This window comes from Arachis stenosperma, chromosome 5, assembly GCF_014773155.1.
Source record: "Arachis stenosperma cultivar V10309 chromosome 5, arast.V10309.gnm1.PFL2, whole genome shotgun sequence".
Taxonomy (NCBI): domain Eukaryota; kingdom Viridiplantae; phylum Streptophyta; class Magnoliopsida; order Fabales; family Fabaceae; genus Arachis; species Arachis stenosperma.
The window spans coordinates 115,244,417-115,267,427 of record NC_080381.1 but is presented as its reverse complement, the minus strand read 5'-3'; the positions used below and the strand labels follow the sequence as shown (position 1 = coordinate 115,267,427).

The 23,011-nt window shown below is 36.0% G+C and overlaps 2 protein-coding genes across 2 annotated transcripts; both read right to left on the bottom strand.

The window, feature by feature from the left end:
- Nucleotides 1–71: 71 nt before the first annotated feature.
- On the bottom strand, nt 72–4,276 carry LOC130981147 (disease resistance protein Roq1-like). The gene is made up of 5 exons (XM_057904768.1): nt 3,696–4,276; nt 1,756–2,860; nt 1,306–1,567; nt 248–1,202; nt 72–111 (listed from the first exon to the last, which is right to left on the bottom strand). The coding sequence occupies exons 1-5, from the start codon at nt 4,157–4,159 to the stop codon at nt 72–74; spliced, it is 2,826 nt and encodes a 941-aa protein (XP_057760751.1). The 5' UTR covers nt 4,160–4,276.
- A 381-nt stretch (nt 4,277–4,657) lies between these two features.
- On the bottom strand, nt 4,658–9,882 carry LOC130981146 (disease resistance protein Roq1-like). Its single transcript, XM_057904767.1, has 6 exons — nt 9,875–9,882; nt 8,162–9,266; nt 7,665–7,964; nt 6,623–7,570; nt 5,867–6,491; nt 4,658–5,562 (listed from the first exon to the last, which is right to left on the bottom strand). Exons 1-6 carry the CDS (start codon nt 9,880–9,882, stop codon nt 4,658–4,660), a joined length of 3,891 nt encoding a protein of 1,296 aa, XP_057760750.1.
- Nucleotides 9,883–23,011: the final 13,129 nt, after the last annotated feature.

The window sequence follows — 23,011 nt, the reverse complement described above, 5'->3', positions numbered from 1 at the left end:
ACTCACTTTCTCTCATTACTAAATTCCTTGATTTAGAGGATTCTTTTCCTAAAATGACATTATTACCTATATCACAAACCACCACCACCACCACCATTAACAACTCTTAACCTAATGAAAATGTCAATCAATACAAAACAACACAAGAAATCATTTGTGATGGGGCAACAAATGTGTGCTTATATCAAGTCTAAATATTTTATAAAGTTTTTAGAATTTGGGGTTTAGAGTAACCTGGTTAGAAAACATGCTCCTAGAAGAGGAAGTCAACAATGTAGAGCTTGGTGCATGCAAAACTTCTATGCTAGGTGGAATGCCCCTTATTTCCTCAAGATTCTCACAACCATCCAAAATGAGTTCCTTCAGAAAGTAACAATCTTTGGTGAATGATAGGAGAGTGAGGTCCAAACTTTTTAAGGATATGCATCTTCTTGCAGAGAATTTTTCAATGTTTGGTGGAATCCCTCCGACTTCTCGAAGATTCCCACAATAATCCAAAATAAGTACCTTCAAGAAGGTACATCCTTCAATGCATGCAGGAAGAATTGTGAAACTGTTGGATGATAGATTCAACTCTTTCACATTGACTAACCAAGGAACACTCCTTTGAAGAAACTCATTTGATACATTGCAGTTTCTGAAATCAAAGTGTTGCTGATTGGAAAACACAACTGAGCTTATTTTCTCCTCAACTTTCTCTTGTGAATGTAACAGCAAACCATCACAGTTTCGAATTCTCAAGCACTTAAGCTCCTTCATCAGAAAAATGCTACTTGGCAACAGAACAATCTTAGAGTGCCACAATTCTAATCTTTCAAGCCTAGCAATATAACGAATTGAAGGTGGGAATTCTTTTATTGGAGTGTATTCTAACTCAAGTTTTGTTAAACTTTCCATCTTCCCTAATATTTCTGGAAAACTCTCAAGACTTGAACAAGACGAAAGGCGGAGTTTCTCGAGAGAAGGTAACATAAGGTCTGGAAAACTTCTAAGCTTGCAACAACCCTTTGCATCCAACATTCTAAGTTTATTTAGCAAACCAACTGATTTATGAACTTCAGTTAAGTTCTTACACCAACAGAAAGATAATTCTTCCAAATGTGGGGCAACAGATAAATCAGGTATTTGTTCTAGGTGCTGGCAATTGCTGAAATTCAAAACTCTCAAATTCATGAACTTCTGCCAAAGAAAAAGTAATATAAATCAAATAAATAAGCTTAAAATGGATAAATTAATGTTCATGATTATAAAAAAAAAAGACTTCTTGTATTGTACTTGCCTTTTGCTTCTGAAAGAAACTAATGAGTGATGATATGGAACTATCTGGTAACCACAATATGGCTATTTCCTTTGGATAAAAATCAAATGGGAAAATTTGTGAAGGATATCCTCGCCATTTAAGCACTTTCAAACTATTTGGAAGATGTTTGGGACTGTCTGAAAAGTCACCTTTATTAATATCAATTGTTCTGAGATTATTCATCTTTATGAATGCTACACCATCCCAATTAAGTTTTTCATCAGCTTTGGGGAATGCTAGCTTGATAATTTCAATTTTATGGCTACCCTGCTAGCCCATAAAAGCAGCAAACAACTTTAGATAGATAATGACCTTAACATATCATTTAAAGAATTAAAGGAAAAATAAGAGTTAATACTCAAAATGATTGTTCAAAGATCACACATAAGTCAATTTAAGTCATACATAATCTTTCATGAACCAATTTGAGCATTGTAAAAGAGAATCCAACTTACCTTGTCTTGTTCCAAAACACGTTTTGCATCCTCAAAGTTCCAAATTCTGCTACGCCCTCGAGGGTCTTCCGATTCTTGTCGAACAATTTCTCTACCCATATCTTGAATCAAATCATGTAACATCACTCTATCATCTTCAATCTTCACCAAAGACTTATCAATCAAAACTCGCATGCTGTTCTTGGGGCAAAAGCCGTGATGAGCACGCAGTATCTCCTCAACATACTTGGATCTATATCCATTAAAGAAACAAGCAATGTCAAGAAAGATCTTCTTCTCTTCCTCCTCCAATCCATCAAAACTCACTTTAAGAATCTCTTGAATCTCTCTCTTAGGACTTCTTTTATACTGATCCAAAGCAGATTCCCACTCATCTTTACTCTTACCAAACAAATTAGCCCCTATTACTTCCAATGCAAGTGGCAAGCCAGAAGCAAAAGCAACCGTTCTGTTCAAAATGTATGAGTAACTTGGATCAACCAATCTTGTTTTGAAAACATTCCATCTAAGTAAATCAAGTGCTTCTTTATCATTTAACTTCTCCACTTCATATGTTCTTACAATTCCATGACTCGTTAACAAGCCTTTGTTTCGAGTTGTTACAATGATTCTACTACCAGAACCAAACCAAACAGAGTCCCCTGCAACTGCTTTTAACTGCTCTAATCTATCAACATCATCAACAATCAACAGAACCTTCTTTCGATTCAGCCTACGCTCTATCACCTTCTTTCCTTCACTGACATCACCTAACTTAATATCTCTTTCATCACCAACTAACTTTGAAAGCAGCATTTGTTGGAGATACACTAAGCCATGTGTTATTGAATTTTCTCTCACATTACCAAGAAAACATACACCTTCAAATGAGTCAGCAATGGAATTGTAGACGGCACGAGCAAGAGTTGTTTTACCTATTCCGCCAATGCCATGAATCCCTACCATGTGAACTCTGTCACTGGATTCAACATCCAAAAGTAAGTTCAGTTCTGGAATCTGAGATTCTAGTCCAACTACTTGATCTGAAACATATAAACAAGTGTGATGAATCCATTTGGAGACTGTTTTCACAATCTTCTCAGTAAACTCGCATTCAGATTCGGCCCTGTGCAGTCAACATGCTAAGGTTAACCAACACATGCATCACAATTCAAATCGTTTCATGTTATGCCATGGTTTGATAAATAGATTCTATGCATGTCTTTTGCTATTTAAGCTTACTTTTAAGTAAGTTTTAATTTTAGTATCTTTTCATTTTTGGAATCTAAGATATTTTATTTTAGATTTTATTGTTAGTAAATACCAACATAATCGTTAAACTCCGATGTCATAAAATAAAAATTTACCAGAACGAAAGGCAAAAAATAAGAAATTTAAAAACAGTTTTGAATAAAGTTTTTTATTTTTTAATTATTCTATTAGTTCCTATAATTTAATTAAATTTATAATTAAATTTTTATACTTTTTTTTTCTTTCAATTGAGTTTTTATACTTCTTTTAATTTTATAATTAAATTCTTTTCGAGTCAAAAATATTAAAATTATCGGAATACTCTTTTCAAAAAAATGTGATCAAAGACCTAATTGTAAGTATCTTTAATTTATGAAGAAATATTTCGTTAACTCTAATATTTTTTAAAGACCTAATTACAAAATTAAAAGCAGTATAGAGACTCAATTAAAAAAAATATAAATCTAATTATAAATTTGTTAAAACTATAAAGACCAACAAAATAATTAAATTTTTTTATATCAATTAGGTAGAGTTGATTAGTTGGATGAAAAAAACGTTATACATTGAAATATGACACAATTCTGCTTTGTTTGGTCTAACACAGCCTTACTCATTTTAAATATTCATAAATGATGCATTATGTTTATTGATCGTTATAAAAGAGATGAACAAAATCTGGAGTATTGCATAGAAATATAGCAAGGTACCCAAGTTTAAAATGAAATCCAGAAAGATTAGCAGCTTGCATAAAAGCCATCTTCCATTTCTCCAACCTCTCTTTATCTTCCTTGAGCTTCATCCTCTCCTCATGTTTTTCCATTGCTTCACCAAAACTCCCCCTCAGATTTCGCACATCGGAAGGATCCACGTCATAGAACACCGGCAAAACAATCTGCCCCTTCGTCTTGGCACACTCCATGATGTTAACCAGTTCGTCCAAGCAGAAACTTGAAGTTGCATAGTTTTCCGAGAACACCGGAATTGCAATCATGGAGTTTTCAACTGCAGTGAGAAGTGAGCGTGTGATATCCTCTCCTCGCTCGATCTCCACGTCATCAATGAAGGTGTGGAATCCCCTCCTGCAAAGAGCTTTATAGAGATGGCCAATGAAGCGTTGCCGAATATCTTTGCCTCTGAAACTCAAGAACACATCGTAGGTCCAATCAGCCATGAATGATAACAGTAACACCTCGCTGTTCTTTACACTCTACCTATCTAATGAGTCGATTTAATTAACTGTATTCTTTTTTACATATACATAGGTATAATTTTTCCCTTTTAAAAAAAAAAAAAATTCTTGGTCAGATACCTAGGTATATGTTGAATATTTTTTGTGCGACGTATCGGGATCACTATTAACTATGCGCCTTAGTGTCAGTACGTTGTGCTGGAATTTGGCAGTTTCTATTCTGTTCATAAACAACAAGAAGAATATAGTATAATTTGGAAAAAGCAACTTAGCAATAGGAAGCTTCACTTTGATAAAAGAATCTATGAATCTATGGTCAATATCATGATGAAATGTTGCATACTTGCATGGTATTCTGCTCTTTCGCAGCAGGTTTTGGCATTACACTTACACATAACAACAGAATTTTCACCGATGCAATGCAACATCCAGTAACAGAAAATGTACCATAAACTACTCTTGAATTCTTACACAGACATCTCAGTCCAAAACAATGGTCTTAAATTTTTCTCCAAGTTTTGACCATTCAGCTGAGATTTTTGCTTGAATAGCCTTTGCTAGACCCTGCTCGTGCCTCAAACGTGGCACTTTTTCACCCCTCCACTTGTCTAGTTGAGCTTTAAGTGTCCTCCCTTCAAAGATATCTCTCTTCCTCTTCAGGGCCATATTCTTTTCTGATTCATAAGCAGATAAGTTAGCTTCAACAATTTTGATATGCTCTTCTTGTCCCATTTTACCTTTTTCAATCCAAGCTAACTTTTGGTGCAGCTCATTTTCCATGGCTACAGCTTCTTTGAACTGATTCTTGTTAGGTTCTAGACCTGCTTCCAATGCATCAGCTTTCTGCAGCTCGGATGTCGTGTACTCAAATTTCATGCTTGCTTCCACGAAATCCTTACTCCAATGGGTCAAGAACCATGAAGCTTCTGATATCAAAGTTAGCACTTGTCCTGATAGGCCATCATCTGCAGACAAATTGGAAAGGTACTCTAAGCTAGTTCTCACTGCACTGTACTGTTGTTGATGCAACAGAACCGAAGCATCGCCAGAGATGAAGTATTTTACTATTTTTATTGCTTCCCTGGTCTCTTCGCTTAGAGCATTAGTGGACAAATGATCTTGGGAACATGAAAGAACATGGCTCCTAACATCAAGAGAAGAATAAAATGCTTCCATTTCTGTATCATCTTGAATTGGAGGAACTTGATTTATGTAAGACTTGTCAGATGTTGTTGGCAATCCAGTGGAACAGGTTTTCACGTATATTTCTTGTCCACTAAGTTTTCCACTTGATGATGTGGGACTAGGGGCCTGCATACTTTGAGTCTCATCAAAAGGGGCTTGAGATGATTCTCCTGGAGCCTTTGCTAGACAATCCTGGGATACTAGGTAAAATCCAAAAGGCAGGAGACAAGACAAGGTTGACATTAATGATTGGCGGACTCAAATAAATGATGGCAACTATTAATAAATATTATAAAATAATTTTAAGACTGGCAGCTATCTATATAATATCAAAGATTATCTTTACTAAAAATGTTATATATACATAAAAAACTGGTAGTTATCTATATTTTCCTTGACAAAATCAATTATGCATCTCATGATCTAGTGGTGATAAACGAGCGAAGTACACAGTAAAACTGAAAGTAATACTGAAAGCACATGAGAAAGAAATGTAATATTTACCTGGGAGTGGGACAAGAGTGGAGCATCTTAACTGCTCTGAAGGCATTGAGTTTGAGTAATTTTTTTTATTGTCGAATTCTGGAGGCGGAAGCAATGAAAGCAAAACTTTGCATTGTCCCATATACGGATCGACTAAAGCCAACATTTGTTTCTGCTGCATAAATTGTCTCTGAGAATGTTCCCTTTCCACCACTCTCTGCTCTTCTTTCAGTGGATCAGTGAATTGAATATCCTCCATGCTACTACTTCTTTCAAATAAATGGAATCCAGTTTGAATGACAGGCCCATGATTGACCTTAGAATATGTCAACTCCACATGATTCCATTCATTTTTTAGAAGTACACCAGTCATGTTATCTTTGTTTTTTATTAACTCTTTACTCACATTCAGAATTAATTTATTGTATTTTTCCAGCCAAAAACTGTAAAAACTATGCACTTCGCGGTTGTTGATCTTCAATTCTGGGCAAAATAGTATATCGTCTCCACTTATGACAGAGAGAAACATGGCAGGGAACTTGTTACGAAACCAGAAGGAAATTGAAGATCCCCAGCAATAGTGGTTGAGCCACTCTAGAATCTTTGGCCTTTTCACTGGCAACCAAAACTCCTCTCCACCCTCCTCCTACAATATTGTTGGTGATAATTAATCTCATCAACACATTATTTTTGGTATTTAACCATAGCATTACATATATAAATAAGTGCAAATTGTGACACAAAATTATCAAATAAAGTATACAAGTAAATAGTAACCTGATTCAGCAATGTCATGCTTCTACATGAGAAAGTCAAAGTTGTGCAGCTTGGTACATCCAAAACTTCTACATTCTGTGGAATCCCTCTTATTTCCTGAAGATTCATGCAACCTGACAAAAAGAGTTCCTTTAAAAAGTGACATTCTTTGGTGCATGCAGGAAGAAGTGTGAGGTCCAAATCTTTCAAGGAAGTGCAATTTCTTGCAGAGAATGTTTCTATCTTTGGTGGAATCCCTCTAATTTCTTGAAGGCTGCTACAATGATTCAAAATAAGTTTCTCTAAAAAGGAACACCCCTTGATGGATGCAGGGAGAATTGTAAAATTATTGTATGAAATATCTAAAACTTTCACATTGACAAACCAAGGGATACTCATTTGAAGGAATTCATCTGATGCATTGCAGTAACTGAAGTTAAACTCTTGCTTGTTTAAGGACACCATCGAGCTCAGACGCTCTTCGCATTCATCCTGAACATTTACCAGCAACCCATCACACTTAATGCTCAAATGTGTAAGTTCTGCCAACACAAAAATGCTTCTTGGTAATTTAACAGTCGTGGAGTTCTGCAGTAGCAAACTCCGAAGTCGAGTAAAATACCGAATTGAAAATGGAAACACTTTTATGGGAGTATTATGCAACACAAGCTCCATTAAGTTTCTCATCTCTCCTAGTACTTCTGGAAAACTCTCCAGACTTGAGCAATGTGAAAGATTGAGATATTCAAGAGAGATCAACTTGATGGGAGGAAAACTCCGGAGATTGATGCAACCTTCAGCATTCAGGATTCTGAGTTTATCCAGCAGCCCAACTGATTTGTCAATCTTCACTAAATATTTACACCGAACAAACGATAGTTCTTCTAAATTTGGGAGAGCAGACATATCAGGTATCTGTTCAAGCAATGGAGAGTCATCAAGATGCAACACTCTCAACTTGACGAATTTCTGCATAATAATAATAAATAACAGAATCAAATGGATAATCTTAAAATGGATTTATGAATATTCAAGATCAGATAAAATTAATTATTGTACTTGCCTGCAGCATCCTAAACAAATTGACAGGCAATAACCAATTATGGCTTAAATCCAACCATGCAAGTTTCTTTGGATAAAAATCATAAGGCAAAAACTCTGAAGAATAACCCTTCCAAATCAATACTCTTAGGCTGTTTGGAAGGCTATTTGGAAGGTGTCTGGGACCGTGGACGAAATGAGCATAACAAATAATCAGTGTTTTGAGGTTATCCATCTTCTTGAATGCCCCACCATCCCATTCTTCTAGCAAGCTTTTAATTTTAGGAAATTCTGCTTGTAAGATTTCAATTTGACCACTTCCCTACAATACAAACGAGTAAAGCATAAGTCAGCTACATAGAGTGCCGTATGTCTCATGAAATCAAGATGCACAGTTATCTGTCAAGTGAATGAAAGATTTGAAAGAGAGGAATGAATGACTTGGAGTGAAAATAAAACAATCAAAAGAGACTAACTTTTAAAATGAAAATTCCAATCATGAATATCATCCTTGCTCACCTTATTTTCTACCAAAATATCCTGACTATCATCACAGTGCCACACCCTGCTACGCTTTCCAGGCTCTTCTGGTGATTCTTGTCGGACAATTTCTCTACCCATGTCCTGTATCAAATCATGCAGTGTTACTTGCTGACCAACAATCTTTGCTAGACATTTATCAACCAAAACCCTGATACCATTTCTTGGGCAAACACCATGATGAATGTGGAGTAATGTTTCAACATTTTTCAAGCTATATCCATTATAGAAACAAGCAATATCAAGAAAAAAATCCTTCTCATCTTCTTCCAAATCATCAAAGCTTACTTTGAGTATTTGATAAATCTCTTTCTTAGGAATTCTTTTATACTGATCTAATGCAGATTCCCATGTCTCTTTACTTTTACTAAACAAGTGGGAACCTATCACCTCCAAAGCCAATGGAAGGCCACAAGCAAACGCCACTATACGGTGTAAAATGCTTTCATAACTTGGATCAACTTTGTCAGCTTTTAGAGCAATCCTTCTAAGTAAACAAATAGCTTCTGTATCACTCAACTTCCCCACTTCATATAGTCTTTGAACCCCATGACTTCTTAGTAAGCCTTTGTTTCGAGTTGTAATGATGATTCTACTGCCGGAGCCAAACCAGTTAATATCTCCTGCAGTGACCTTTAACTGGTTCAGTTTGTCAACATCATCAAGAATCAAAAGAACTTTTCTTTGGCACAGCCGACGTTTTAGCACAGAGACTAATTCATTGACATCTCCGAGCAGGAATTCTGTTTTATCACCTAATGTATTAAGCAGAATCCTTATGAGATGTCCATGGTCGTGTGTTGCTGAATTTTCCCTCACGTTACCAAGGAAACATGCATCCTCAAATGAGTCCTTAATTGAATTATAGACTGCACGAGCAAGAGTTGTTTTGCCTATCCCTCCAATTCCATAAATCCCGACCATGTGGACTGCATCATCAGATTCAATATCCAAAAGCGATTTTACTCTTAGAACCGGAGACTCTAGTCCAACTAGGTGATCTGCAACATGCAAATGAGTCTCACAAACCCATTTGGATACTGTATTAACAATCTTCCCAATAAATTCATGTTCAGTTTCACCCCTGCATCAATGATGGTAGCTAGCATGAAATATATACTCAATCTATTTCCTTGTATCCCCTATTGATAATTACAGTTATAATTTATTTATTCCTTCATTAAGGGAGGTCAAGTTTTTTTTTTTTTAAAGTTAGGAGTGAGACTCAAATCCAACACTTTTAAGTGAGGATGGGAGATTATGTCATTTGAATTATAGCTGCATGGCGACCGAAGAAGTTTAGTAAGTAAATAAAACTTATTTTTTATAATGACTATAGTTTTAAGGTAATTTGTTATTCTAATAATTAGCTATAATTTTTTTTTCTCATTTCTATATTTATGAGTATTTATAAATTGGAATTAGAATTTATAGAATCCACAAATTTAGTATTTTTGTTAAATTCAAAGAGATAATGTGTCAAATTATAAACATTATTAGCTCACAAATATTATTATTATTATTGTTGTATGTCTAATTGGATTCATAATTTCAGCATTTGAAAATATTAAATTTATTGTAAATCTTGAATTATTGAAATGATTTTTTTTGTAAAATTCATGATTTTATTAAATACACATGAGAAAATACGTGTATATTTTATAAACAGAATTCTTTTGTCATGACCCGAACCAAGCCATGACTGGTGCTCAAGGGACAAGTCCCTCAGCAAGCCAAACGACTAAATTTTCAGAAAAACGGACAGAATCTCCTCTGTTTTTAGGACCTTACCAACATAAATATTAACTCCCTGTATTAATAATAAACCTCCATTTCTAAGACAACAACAATAACATACTCCAAATAAGTTGATAGCTAGAGTATATAGTTAAAACCATAAGTCTTACATAACCAAATCATTATCACTACTTAAATAATTCAAGATTCAAAATAACATAACCCACACGAGGATCCTGCCTGTGACATATGGAGCATTGACATAATCTAAATTTTTGAGCAAAGGTTCCATTACATAATTACTTAGCCCTTGGGAAGAAGAAGGGCTCACCAAAACGACTAAGATCTACTGAGGGGCAGGTGGAATGGAACCTGGAATGACTCTTGTATCTGAAAAACATGGAATATAATAGGGTGAGTTTTGCAACTCAGTGAGCAAACATTACATCTATAACCCACACGAGACAATACAAGGTTTACCTTAAAAATTATATTTCTTTCTAAAGATGAAGAATTCATATTAATTAGTTATACAAATAATTAGATAAATAATTAAGCGGATGAACTGAAATGGGAGTTCTCATTCCAGAAGTCAATCAAATCAAATATTACACACCTAGGGCAGCTCCACCTCTAAGGGTAGCCCTTTCCTCTAGTGTGCCCGTACGGTATAACAGATCCAATGTGTGGCCTACACGTTAGGCTAGCAACGCCCCTGCTAGCTGAGGTCTGAGCCAGATGCATCTAGGTTAACGTCATAACCGCCGTTAACTACGGTTTTCTAGTCAGAGTCTCCCAAACCAATCCAAACCAGATCACTTATAAAAATCTCTAGTGCTTATAACATACTACTAAATTCCATAGCAAATCAATATATATAGGATTGCATACTAAAATTTAATTAAAATTTACATAAGGTCAAATAAGAAAACATTTATACTTTACAAAATATATAAATATCGTCTCGTGTGTATTTTTATAAAATTGTAAGTTTCACAAATCAATATTTATTTTCAAAAATTCAGAAATTACAATAATAAAATATTTTCAAACTCCAAAATTAATGATTCAACATAGATATTGATAATAATATATTTAAAAACAATTATAGATATAATATCCACTCATAACTTGATTCCAAAGAACCGGAAGCAACTCTGAGCGCGTCAACGAGCTACCAAATGATGTCCAATAATTCTATAACTCTAGAAATATGACAATAATGATATTTGTGAGCTACTACTATTGTCAATTAACATAATCTTACTCACCTTGACAAAAGCCCCAAATTTTCTAACCCTAATAACCCTAATTCGGATTTTGCTATACCCACAAGTATAGGGATGCTAAAAATTGGAGATATAGCTAATTATTGAGTCAAAGAGTTACCTTGAAGCCTCAATAATAACTAGAACTCAAAAGTTGAATGCTTTCTTTACTCATTAAGATGAACTCTTTGATTTGGGATTGTGAAACTAAGATTTCTCTTTGGTTATAAATGATGTATTAAAATGGAGATAAAAATAGAAGGATAAAATGAAATTTAGTGTGTTGTGGTTGAAATAAAATTTTTGAAATGAAGAAGATAGGATAGAAGAGAAGGTGAAGGGAAGGAGAGGGTTTGTTATTTTTTTGTATGAAAGAATGGAAAAGAAACGAGAGGTAGAGAGGGACTGGGAGCTCAAGAGAGTTCTGGAAGAGAAAAAAAAAGAGGTTAAGTGGGGGCATGTGCCCCCCACGTGCCATTCACTCTCTTTTTTTTTTCGGTTATTACATTCTCTCCCCCTTAATAAATTCGGTCCCCGAATTTTGAATTCATATACGGTGATAAGTGTGATAGTTACCTTCAGACTCAAACAAATACGGATATTTGTCACGCATAGCGTCCTCCACTTCCCAAGTTGCTTCATCTACCGAATGATTCTTCCAAACAACTTTCACAGATGCTATCTCTTTAGAACGTAGTTTCTTTACTTGGCGATCAACTATAGCCACTGGTTCCTCTTCAAATGATAAATCCTCCTTTAGCTCTATGGCTTATGGTGCAAGCACATGAGATGGGTCGGGAAGGTATTTGCGCAACATTGATACGTGAAAGACTGGATGAATCATAGACAACTCAAGCGGCAATGCCAAGCGATATGCAACTGCACCTATTCTGTCCAAAACCTCAAATGGACCAATGTAACGAGGACTAAGCTTGCCTCTTTTCCCAAACCTCATCACTCCTTTCATAGGTGACACTCGAAGAAATACTTGATCACCCACTGAAAACTCTAAGTTACGCCTTCTGTTATCAACATAAGCCTTCTGTCTACTCTGAGCTGCTAATAAGCGTTCTCTTATTAAGCGAACCTTCTCAACCGCATCTTGTACCAAATTCGGCCCCAAAAGTATTATTAACCTCACCAATCTCAAACCACCCAATAGGTGACCTACATCTTCTCCCATAAAGAGCCTCAAATGGTGCCATTTGAATGCTGGCTTGATAACTATTATTATAAGAGAACTCGATCAAAGGTAGATAGCTGTCCCAATTCCCACCAAAATCTAGAACACAACACCTTAACATGTCTTCCAATGTCTGGATCGTCCTCTCTGATTGCCCATCGGTTTGGGGGTGAAAAGCTGTGCTAAGATCTAGACGAGTTCCTAACGCTTTTTGAAAAGATTTTCAAAAATGAGAGGTGAACTGGGGCCCGCGATCTGAAATAATGGACACTGGAATTCCATGTAGCTTAACTATCTCATCAACATAAAGTTGAGCATACCGAGCTGCACTGAAAGTTGTTTTCACCGGAAGAAAGTGAGCTGACTTCGTCATTCTATCCACAATTACCCAAATTGAATCAAAACCTTTAAAACTACGAGGTAAACCTGTTACAAAATCCATTGTAATCCTTTCCCACTTCCATTCAGGTATCTCAATCTGTTGTAATAACCCAGCAGGTCTTTGATGTTCAGCTTTAACTTGTTGGCAAGTTAAGCAGTGAGAAACAAAAACTCCTATGTCTTTCTTCATGCCTTCCCACCAAAACAATTGTTTCAAATCTTGATACATCTTATTGGAGCCTGGATGAACGGTATACTTAGAATTGTGAGCCTCCTCCAAAATAGCTTTCTTCAAGTCGGGGTTATCTGGCACACATAAGCGTTGACCACAACGCAAAACATCTTGATCAAGAGAAAAGTCTGAGTTCCTCCCATTGCGAACATCTTCCATAAGCTTTCTTAGTTTCGGATCATCACCTTGTGCAACCTTGATCTGTTCTATTAGGGAAGATTGAGCTCGAACATGTGCTAAGAAAACTCCTGATTCTCCAAGGTCAAATTGAATTCCACTGGCCTCCAATTGATGGACTTCTTCAACAATTGGTCTCCTTCCAAGAGTGATATGGGCCAAGCTACCCATAGATTTTCTACTGAGGGCATCTGCTACAACATTTGCCTTTCCAGGATGATACAAAATGGTACAATCGTAATCTTTTAGCAACTCCATCCATCTCCGTTGCCTCAAATTTAAATCCTTCTGTTGAAATATATACTTCGAACTCTTGTGATCCGTATAGATTTCACAGGTCTCACCATAAAGGTAGTGTCTCCAAATCTTTAAAGCAAAGATGACCGCTGCCATTTCCAGGTCATGAGTTGGATAATTCTGCTCATGCTTCTTGAGTTGTCGCGAGGCATAGGCAATAACGCGGCCATGCTGCATTAATACACAACCAAGTCCTATCCGAGATGCATCGCAAAAGACTGAGAATCCCCCGGACCCAGAAGGTAAAACAAGAACTGGTGCTAAGGTTAGGCAAGCCTTAAGTGTCTGAAAACTTTTCTCACAAGCTTCTGACCATTGAAACTTCACATTCTTCTGAGTTAACTTGGTTAATGGTGCCGAAATTCTCGAGAAGTCCTTGATGAATCGCCGATAGTAACCGGCCAACCCTAGAAAGCTGCGAATTTCTGTCACTGTAGTTGGCCTTGGCCACTTCTGAACGGCTTCAACCTTCTTTGGATCCACCATGATTCCATCTTTTGATACCACATGCCCCAAGAATGTCACTTGATCAAGCCAAAACTCACATTTAGAAAACTTAGCATAAAGCTTGTGATCCCTTAAAGTTTGTAACACAATCCTCAAATGATACTCATGCTCCGCAGCACTTTTCGAGTACACCAAAATGTCATCAATGAAGACGATAACAAAACAATCTAAGAAAGGTTTGAAAACTCGGTTCATCAGATCCATGAATGCTGCAGGCGCATTTGTCAGACCAAAGGACATTACTAAGAACTCATAGTGGCCATAGCGAGTACGAAAAGCAGTTTTCGGAATGTCTTCCTCTTTTATCTTCAATTGATGGTACCCTGAACGCAAGTCGATTTTTTAGAAACAGGTAGCTCCTTGAAGTTGATTAAACAAATCATCAATCCTTGGCAATGGATACTTGTTGCGAACAGTTATCTTACTGAGCTGACGATAATCCACACATAGTCGCATCATCACATCCTTCTTCTTTACGAATAGAACAGGAGCTCCCCACGGAGAAGTGCTAGGACGAATGAATCCTTTCTCTAGCATATCTTCCAATTGAACTTTTAATTCTCGTAACTCAGTTGGAGCCATACGATAGGGAGGAATGGACACAGGTTGGACTCCCGGAGCTAATTCTATGGAAAACTCAACTTCGCGATTAGGTGGCATCCCTGGTAGCTCATCAGGGAACACATCAGAAAATTCTCTAACTATAGGAACCTGATCAAGACTAGGCACTTCGGCATCAACATCTCTAACAACTGCCAGAAATCCTTGGTTTCCCTTATCCATCAATTGCATAGCACTCATAGATGAGATGATGCTAGCTAAAGTGGGACAGTCATCACCCTTAAAAACAAAAGGTGAGATACCCGGTATGTCAAAATTCACAGTTTTGGAGTAACAACCCACATCAGCATGACAAGCTGCTTACCAATCCATGCCTAAGATGACATCAATATCTTCCATTGGTTCTAAAAGGATCAAATCAGCTAAGGTGTCAACGGTATTAATTCTAACAACACAAGACCAAAATACGACTCGAACCATCGTGGAGACTCCAAGCGGAGTGCCAACATGAAATGGGTGAGATAACAGTTCAGGTTGTTTATCGAAACGAGATGCAAGATGTGGAGATACATATGAATAATGAGAACCCGTATCAAATAACACTCGAGCATCTAAAGAACAAACTTGTAAAGTACCTGCCACCACAGCATGAGAACCCGTATCAAATAACACTCTTCCTCTTTGGCTCCCTCCTCTGTTATAAGTCTGACCCCTGCCACCTTCTCCTCTGCCACTAGGACCAGAAGAATTTCCAATAGACATAGCTGAAGATGATGGCATTGGTGTTGTAGGACGTGCAATACCTAGAGCAAAGCCTCCTCTAGGATTTGGACAATCCCTCCTAAGATGACCAGATTGACCACAACCAAAACATGCACCAGTAGCCTTGAAACATATACCAGAATGGTAACTCCCACACTTAATACAATAGGGCTGAGCTGGCCCTGTCTGATTTGAACCCTGTGCACTAGATTGAGAGGTGCTCTTAACAAAAGGTCTGGGATTCGAAACACTCATGGGAGCAGATCCAGAAGAAGCAACCCCACCAAAAGATGCTTGAGGACGAGCTCGATACCCCGAATAACCTCGCTGATTAGTTTGACCATGATGAGACTGAAATCCTCCTAAACTAGATCCACCAGAAAATTGTCCCTTCATCTTGGGCTTCTTACCAACATCCTTAAAAGCATTTCTCTCCGCTATTCCAGCTTCAATTCCATAGGCAGAGTTTAGGACATCCTTAAAAGACATGCGTCCGACTTCAGGCATAAGAGTAGTGAACATAGGTTCTGCCAATCCACGAACGAAACGACGAACTTTCATCTCTTCTGAATTCACCAAGTACGGAGCACTCTTAGAAAGTCTAGTAAACTCCTTAGCATACTCAGTCACTGTCATATTCTCTTGCCTTAATCTTTCAAAGGCAATTGCATCTTCTGCTTGCTTGTTAGCTGGATAAAATCGAGCAAGAAACTCTTCAGTAAACTCTTCCCAAGAAGGAGGAGGAAGTCTAGCTGCTTCTTTGCTCTCAAGAAGAGACTCATACCAATATCTTGCTGAACCACGCAAGTTGTAGGATACTAACTCAACAGCCCATTCTTTGGTGCACTTGAGAGCTCGAATAGCTTTCTTTGCATCCTCTAGATATTGTTGTGGATCTTCATCTAATGAATCTCCATTGAAAGTGGACGAATTCAACTTCAAATACTTTTCAATTGGCGGCTCTTGATCCCCAAACAATTGATGAACCCTATGAGGCTGAGAATTTGGCGCATTAGGAATTCCTGCTCCACCCCTATTTTGATTTGTTAGGACCTGTAATACCGCATTAAGGGTTTGATTCATTCCCCTCAACTCAACTGTCAAGTCTGTTTGAGCCACTCCTACTGCGGGATTTTCTTGAACTCCCTCACGGGGTATCCTTTCTCCGCGCCTATCAGCTATTCTTTGGCTCCTTGGCCTTTGTCGAAGCGCTCCAAGTGGCGGAGAAACTGCCCTATTAGATTCAGCAGTATCAGGAGCATTAACAGCTCCACCACGTCTTTTCTTAGGTGGCATCTTCCACCTATTGAGTAAATAAAACGATGGGATCACCAACGGCATATGTATATGAAGTTCAAAGACAATAGGACAGACAAAAAGAATTATAAAAACAAAGGATTGATGACAACTTCCTATAGGCCTCTAGTAACATCACACTTTGTGAAAATGGGCCGGCTTCCATTTGCACAATTGTGATCTTACTAAAGAACACTTGCTCCATATTACACAGAAAAACCTAAGGCTCTGATACCACTTTGTCATGACCCGAACCAAGCCATGACTGGCGCTCAAGGGACAAGTCCCTCAGCAAGCCAAACGACTAAATTTTCAGAAAAACAGACAGAATCTCCTCTGTTTCTAGGACCTTACCAACATAAATATTAACTCCATGTATTAATAATAAACCTCCATTTTCAAGACAACAACAACAACATACTCCAAATTATATCCACAACCAAATATATCCAAAATACGCATCATATATATATATATATATATCAAGTTGATAGCTAGAGTATATAGTTAAAACCACAAGTCTTACATAACCAAATCATAATCACTACTTAAACAGTTCAAGATTCAAAATAACATAACCCACACGAGGATCCTGCCTGTGACATATGGAGCATTGACATAATCTAAATTTTTGAGCAAAGGTTCCATTACATAATTACTTAGCCCTTGGGAAGAAGAAGGGCTCACCAAAACGACTAAGATCTACTGAGGGGCAGGTGGAATGGAACCTGGAATGACTCCTGTATCTGAAAAACATGGAATACAATAGGGTGAGTTTTGCAACTCAGTGAGCAAACATTACATCTATAACCCACACGAGACAATACAAGGTTTACCTTAAAAATTATATTTCTTTCTAAAGATGAAGAATTCATATTAATTAGTTATACAAATAATTAGATAAATAATTAAGCGGATGAACTGAAATGAGAGTTCTCATTTCAGAAGTCAATCAAATCAAATATTACACACCTAGGGCGGCTCCACCTCTAAGGGTAGCCCTTTCCTCTAGTGTGCTCGTACGGTATAACAGATCCAACGTGTGGTCTACACGTTAGGCTAGCAACGCCCCTGCTAGCTGAGGTCTGAGCCAGATGCATCTAGGTTAACGTCATAACCGCCGTTAACTACAGTTTTCTAGTCAGAGTCTCCCAAACCAATCCAAACCAGATCACTTATAAAAATCTCTAGTGCTTATAACATACTACTAAATTCCATAGCAAATCAATATATATAGGATTTCATACTAAAATTTAATTAAAATTTACATAAGGTCAAATAAGAAAACATTTATACTTTACAAAATATATAAATATCGTCTCGTGTGTATTTTTATAAAATTGTAAGTTTCACAAATCAATATTTATTTTCAAAAATTCAGAAATCACAATAATAAAATATTTTCAAACTCCAAAATTAATGATTCAACATAGATATTGATAATAATATATTTAAAAACAATTATAGATATAATATCCACTCATAACTTGATTCCAAAGAACCGGAAGCAACTCTGAGCGCGTCAACGAGCTACCAAATGATGTCCAATAATTCTACAACTCTAGAAATATGACAATAATGATATTTGTGAGCTACTACTATTGTCAATTAACATAATCTTACTCACCTTGACAAAAGCCCCAAATTTTCTAACCCTAATAACCCTAATTCGGATTTGCCATACCCACAAGTATAGGGATGCTAAAAATTGGAGATATAGCTAATTATTGAGTCAAAGAGTTACCTTGAAGCCTCAATAATAACTGGAACTCAAAAGTTGAATGCTTTCTTTACTCATTAAGATGAACTCTTTGATTTGGGATTGTGAAACTAAGATTTCTCTTTGGTTATAAATGATGTATTAAAATGGAGATAAAAATAGAAGGATAAAATGAAATTTAGTGTATTGTGGTTGAAATAAAATTTTTGAAATGAAGAAGATAGGATAGAAGAGAAGGTGAAGGGAAGGAGAGGGTTTGTTATTTTTTTGTATGAAAGAATGGAAAAGAAACGAGAGGTAGAGAGGGACTGGGAGCTCGAGAGAGTTCCGGAAGAGAAAAAAAAAGAGGTTAAGTGGGGGCATGTGCCCCCCACGTGCCATTCACTCTCTTTTTTTTTTTCGGTTATTACATCTTTGAAAATAGGAAGATTCGAATCTGCAACCTCTTAACTGAGTATGAAAAAATTATGCCATTTGAGCTCTAGTTTATTGTCATATATATATATTTGATTATTATGATACTTAGTAACATGTTGCATAAATAGAAGTTTGTTATAAATTATGTATTTTGAATTTACTTGAGATATTCTAACTAGAAAGTTGACGGTATTAATGACATTAACATAGAAAGACTCAAATTTCAGCTAGTAGATTATTATTATTTATTAGTCTAAGTTAAATTTGTTATATTGTATAAATACACATTGTATTATTCGGATTTGATTTTGAAATTAGTACTCTCATTTCAATTTATACATTTAATTATTTATCTATAAAAAACAAAAAAGTATAAAGGACTAACTATACTATCAATGAACTTGAACAACTTTTTAGATTTTAAATTTAAAAATAAAATAAAATAAAATTATAAATAATTAGAATAGTGCTATAAAATTAAGATTATCGCAACATAACCCTCCACTGAATATCATTGCGTAATCATTTCGTCAACGTGAAGCGCTTTCTCATTGCGTTGCAAGTCCCTCAAGCTCAACCGTCCGTTTCACCGCCGATGTGATCTCCACCGCAATTTCTCTATGTGTCGTGCCGGGCCAACCTGCATGGAATCCTCATTGTCATGAGTGGCGCATTCCTTGACGTCGAGTTCCGCTTGGCGTGAGTCTCCGCTATTTGAGATCGCCGCGGAGTGCGCTGGACTGCGTCGCCGTCCTCCCTGCATCAATTTCTCATCGCCGCAACGTGTAGCTCTCCATACAACGTATCCTTGACGCGATCGGTCCCTCCTCCTGGAGCGCCTCTTGCTGCGCCACCGATCTTCTTGCCAGCATTCTTGTCAACACTCCAGGCCGTCGCACAAAGCAGTTGCGATTGCAAGAGTTCTATAGACAAAGTAACGCCGCTTGTGTGCATTGCTTTTTTTTTTTAATTTTTCTTTGACTGTTTTTTCGGATGTTTTTTTTATAGGATTTTAGATGTTTCTTTTTGAGTAAATGAATTATTTTTTATGTGAGTTACTGGATGTTTTTTTTGTGATTTTTTTTCTGCGAGTGCGTTCTTTTTTTCAAAATTTGTTCTTTAACTGTTTTTTCTGATGTTTCTTTCCGAGTAAATATAATAGATATTTTTTATGGGATTTTAAATATTTCTTTTTGAGTAAATTGATTTTTTATGTGGGTTATTGGATGTCTTTTCCTAAATTTCGAGATGTTTCTTTTATGGGGAGGATGCAGGGGCGCGTTAGGGAGTTTGAGAAGAATTAAATAACGTGCGCATGGCGTCGCGAGAAGAAGAAGAGGATGAGGACGAAAAGCGTTTTTTGAACAACTTTTTAGATTTTAAAAAAGTTGTTATCTATTTATTGTCATATTTTTTGGTACGAAATTTTCATCTCTAAAAAAATATAATTTCTATAATAAGATTTGTATTGTCTCATATAAATTATAAATATGATATTTGTTTATTAAATTATAAAATTCATCTTATTATATTCTTATTTTTTTAAATACAAAAATCAATTAAAATTTCATTCTACTTACTTCAAAAGAGATTTTAATCTTTTTGGTGAGATCTTTTACTAAATTTTAGAATGTGTCAAATACTTCATATATCACAAATAGAATCCTTTTATGATATATGTCGATTTAGTGCTTAAATTGTTAGAATACGAGTTATTAATTAGTTATGTAAACCTAACTAGATAGACTATATGCTTAAAATATTAACTTATTGATTCTAATATAACTTTTGGATGCTTACCCGAGTATACATATATTGAAAATGTGTATAATGCTGTGTGAAGTTTGGATATTTATTGTTAATATGGGATGATGATATTTGGGAAAGTCTTAAAAATTTTTTCTTTTTTTTTTCTTTTTTTTTTTTTGTAAATGTGATTTGTAGGCTTGTCAAGGAAAAATTGGCATGTTAGGACTTGTCAGCTTACACACTCTTAATTTAAAGGAGGGTATTGCCCGATGTACAAGCTTAGCAAGTAGTTAGTTGAATTATTAGTTGTGGTAACAAGTTAGTTAGAGTAGCCTAATACTAATTGATTAGTTTGTTGCAGTAAAACAGAATTTAGTTAGCCTCTAATTATTCTAAGTTTGTTGCAGTAAAACAGAATTTAGTTAGCCTCTAATTATTCTAACTTATCTGGTTAGATGGATCGGACAATATATATAGCTAATTGTTGTAACAGTGTTAATTGAGATTTATCATTTTTTGTACTATGAATAAACAAAAATTCTCTCATTTTTCTCTTTTTGTCTCCACTTTTACTCTATTCTCACACTCCCTCTTTGCACCTTTAACATTAACTTATATATAATTATTATTGAATAGTATTTTGATTAAATAAATTTAACAATATTTTATTTTAATTTTATATGAAAAAAGATTGTATATATTATAAATAGAAAAAATATTATTTAATATCTCTTAAAAGTGTCACGGCCCAAAATGAGCCATGACCGGCGCTCAGAAAAATAGTCCTTTAGCAAGTCTAAACTGACTCAAATATAAGTTAAATAAGAAAGTTACAAATATAGTTCTAAGATAAATAGTTATATATTTTTAACAAAAATAAAATAATTACGAATGGTTGGATCCTGCCTGTGACATATGAAGCATATACATCTAGGAACTCGACAAAGAATACGTACTCGTTGCAGATTATTACTCTTGAATAAAAACTCTCATATAGTCAAGTATTTGTTCCTGAAAAATATTTTTAAAAAAAGGGGTGAGTTTTACAACTCAGTGACTAGACAATACATCTATAATCGACATGAGACCATATAAACATTATTATCAAAGTAACTTTAATGAGAAAATAATAGTTGATAATAATAAGTGAATCAATAAGGGAGTTCTCATATAGAAATCAAATCAAAAGTCCACACTTGGGCGGCTCCACCTCTATGAGTAGCCCTTTCCTCTAGTGTGTCTGTACGGAATAACAAATTCAACGTGTGGCTTACACCTTAGGCTAGCAACGCCCCTACTAGCTGAGGTCTGAGCCAGATGCATCTAGGTTAACAACTTAACGTCATAACCGCCGTTAACTACGGTTTTCTAATACGAGTCTCCCAAACCAATTCAAAACATATAATTTCAAATACAACAAATATTTGATCTTTCAAATATATAAGGTATCGAATCAAATCAAATCAGATAATACTTTCTCATCAGAAATCTTTTTCAATCATAAAAGAATTCAAATATATTTCACAATTTTTAAAGTGAGTACCAACAAATACTTCAATGCTTCAAAAACCGATATCCAAGTAAAATCAAATATTATGGAATAATGCAAAACTTCATAAAAAATATATATAGTCTCATGTATAGTTCCAAAAGTATAAATTTCATAAAAATAAATTATTTAATTCTAATAAATCAATTATTCTAATCAATTTGAAATTGTTTAAGGCAAATATACTAAATATAAGTCAAAGATCATAATAGATATATGTTAAAATAATTATAAATGCACAATCAAACAGTTATAAATGTAAAGTCTCCTCACAACGTGGTCCCAAGGGACTGAAGATACCAAGCCCGAAGTGACAAATTCAAGGTAAGGAGGATTGAAGTGAAATGGAATAAATGAGCGCATAATTTGGACCAGAGTAGCGACAAGATGTTGCTGACGATAGTTTTAGGAATCCAAAACAAAGCAAAACTAAAATCGAATTAAAACAAAGACAAGGTAGATTAAATGGTGATAGAATAGGACATAAAAGCTAGAACAGAATTAGGAAAAAAGGCTGGACCGGGATAGTTACAGGAACGGTTCAACTCTAGCAGCACCAGTAGCTCCGGCAACAAGGACGAGTTTGGTTCAGGTTTACCCAAATGGCAACAGCACGCCCCAATGGTGGCGACGACGACGGTAACAGTGGTGGCAGCGGACAGTTCCTCCTCCTTTGCGTTTCACTCTCTCTGCGAACTCCTTTTCTCTCTATTCGAAGACCCTCTGTTTGCGCCACTCTCTCTCAAGCTGTCTCACTTCGAGCCTCCACGCCTGTAGCTGTGGTGACAGCGACAGTGTCAGAGTGGCTCAACGGCGGCAGAAGCATCCCCTAGCTCCAATCACGACGACGCCTTTCTCTCTGCTCGTGTTCTCATTTTCCCTCTCCTCAGCAGCAACGACAACGGCAGCAGCCTCTCCCTGGCGTCATCCTCCTCTCTTTCCTTTTCTTCATCCCATCTCTTTATTTCTCCTTTCGATCATCTTTCTCTCTTC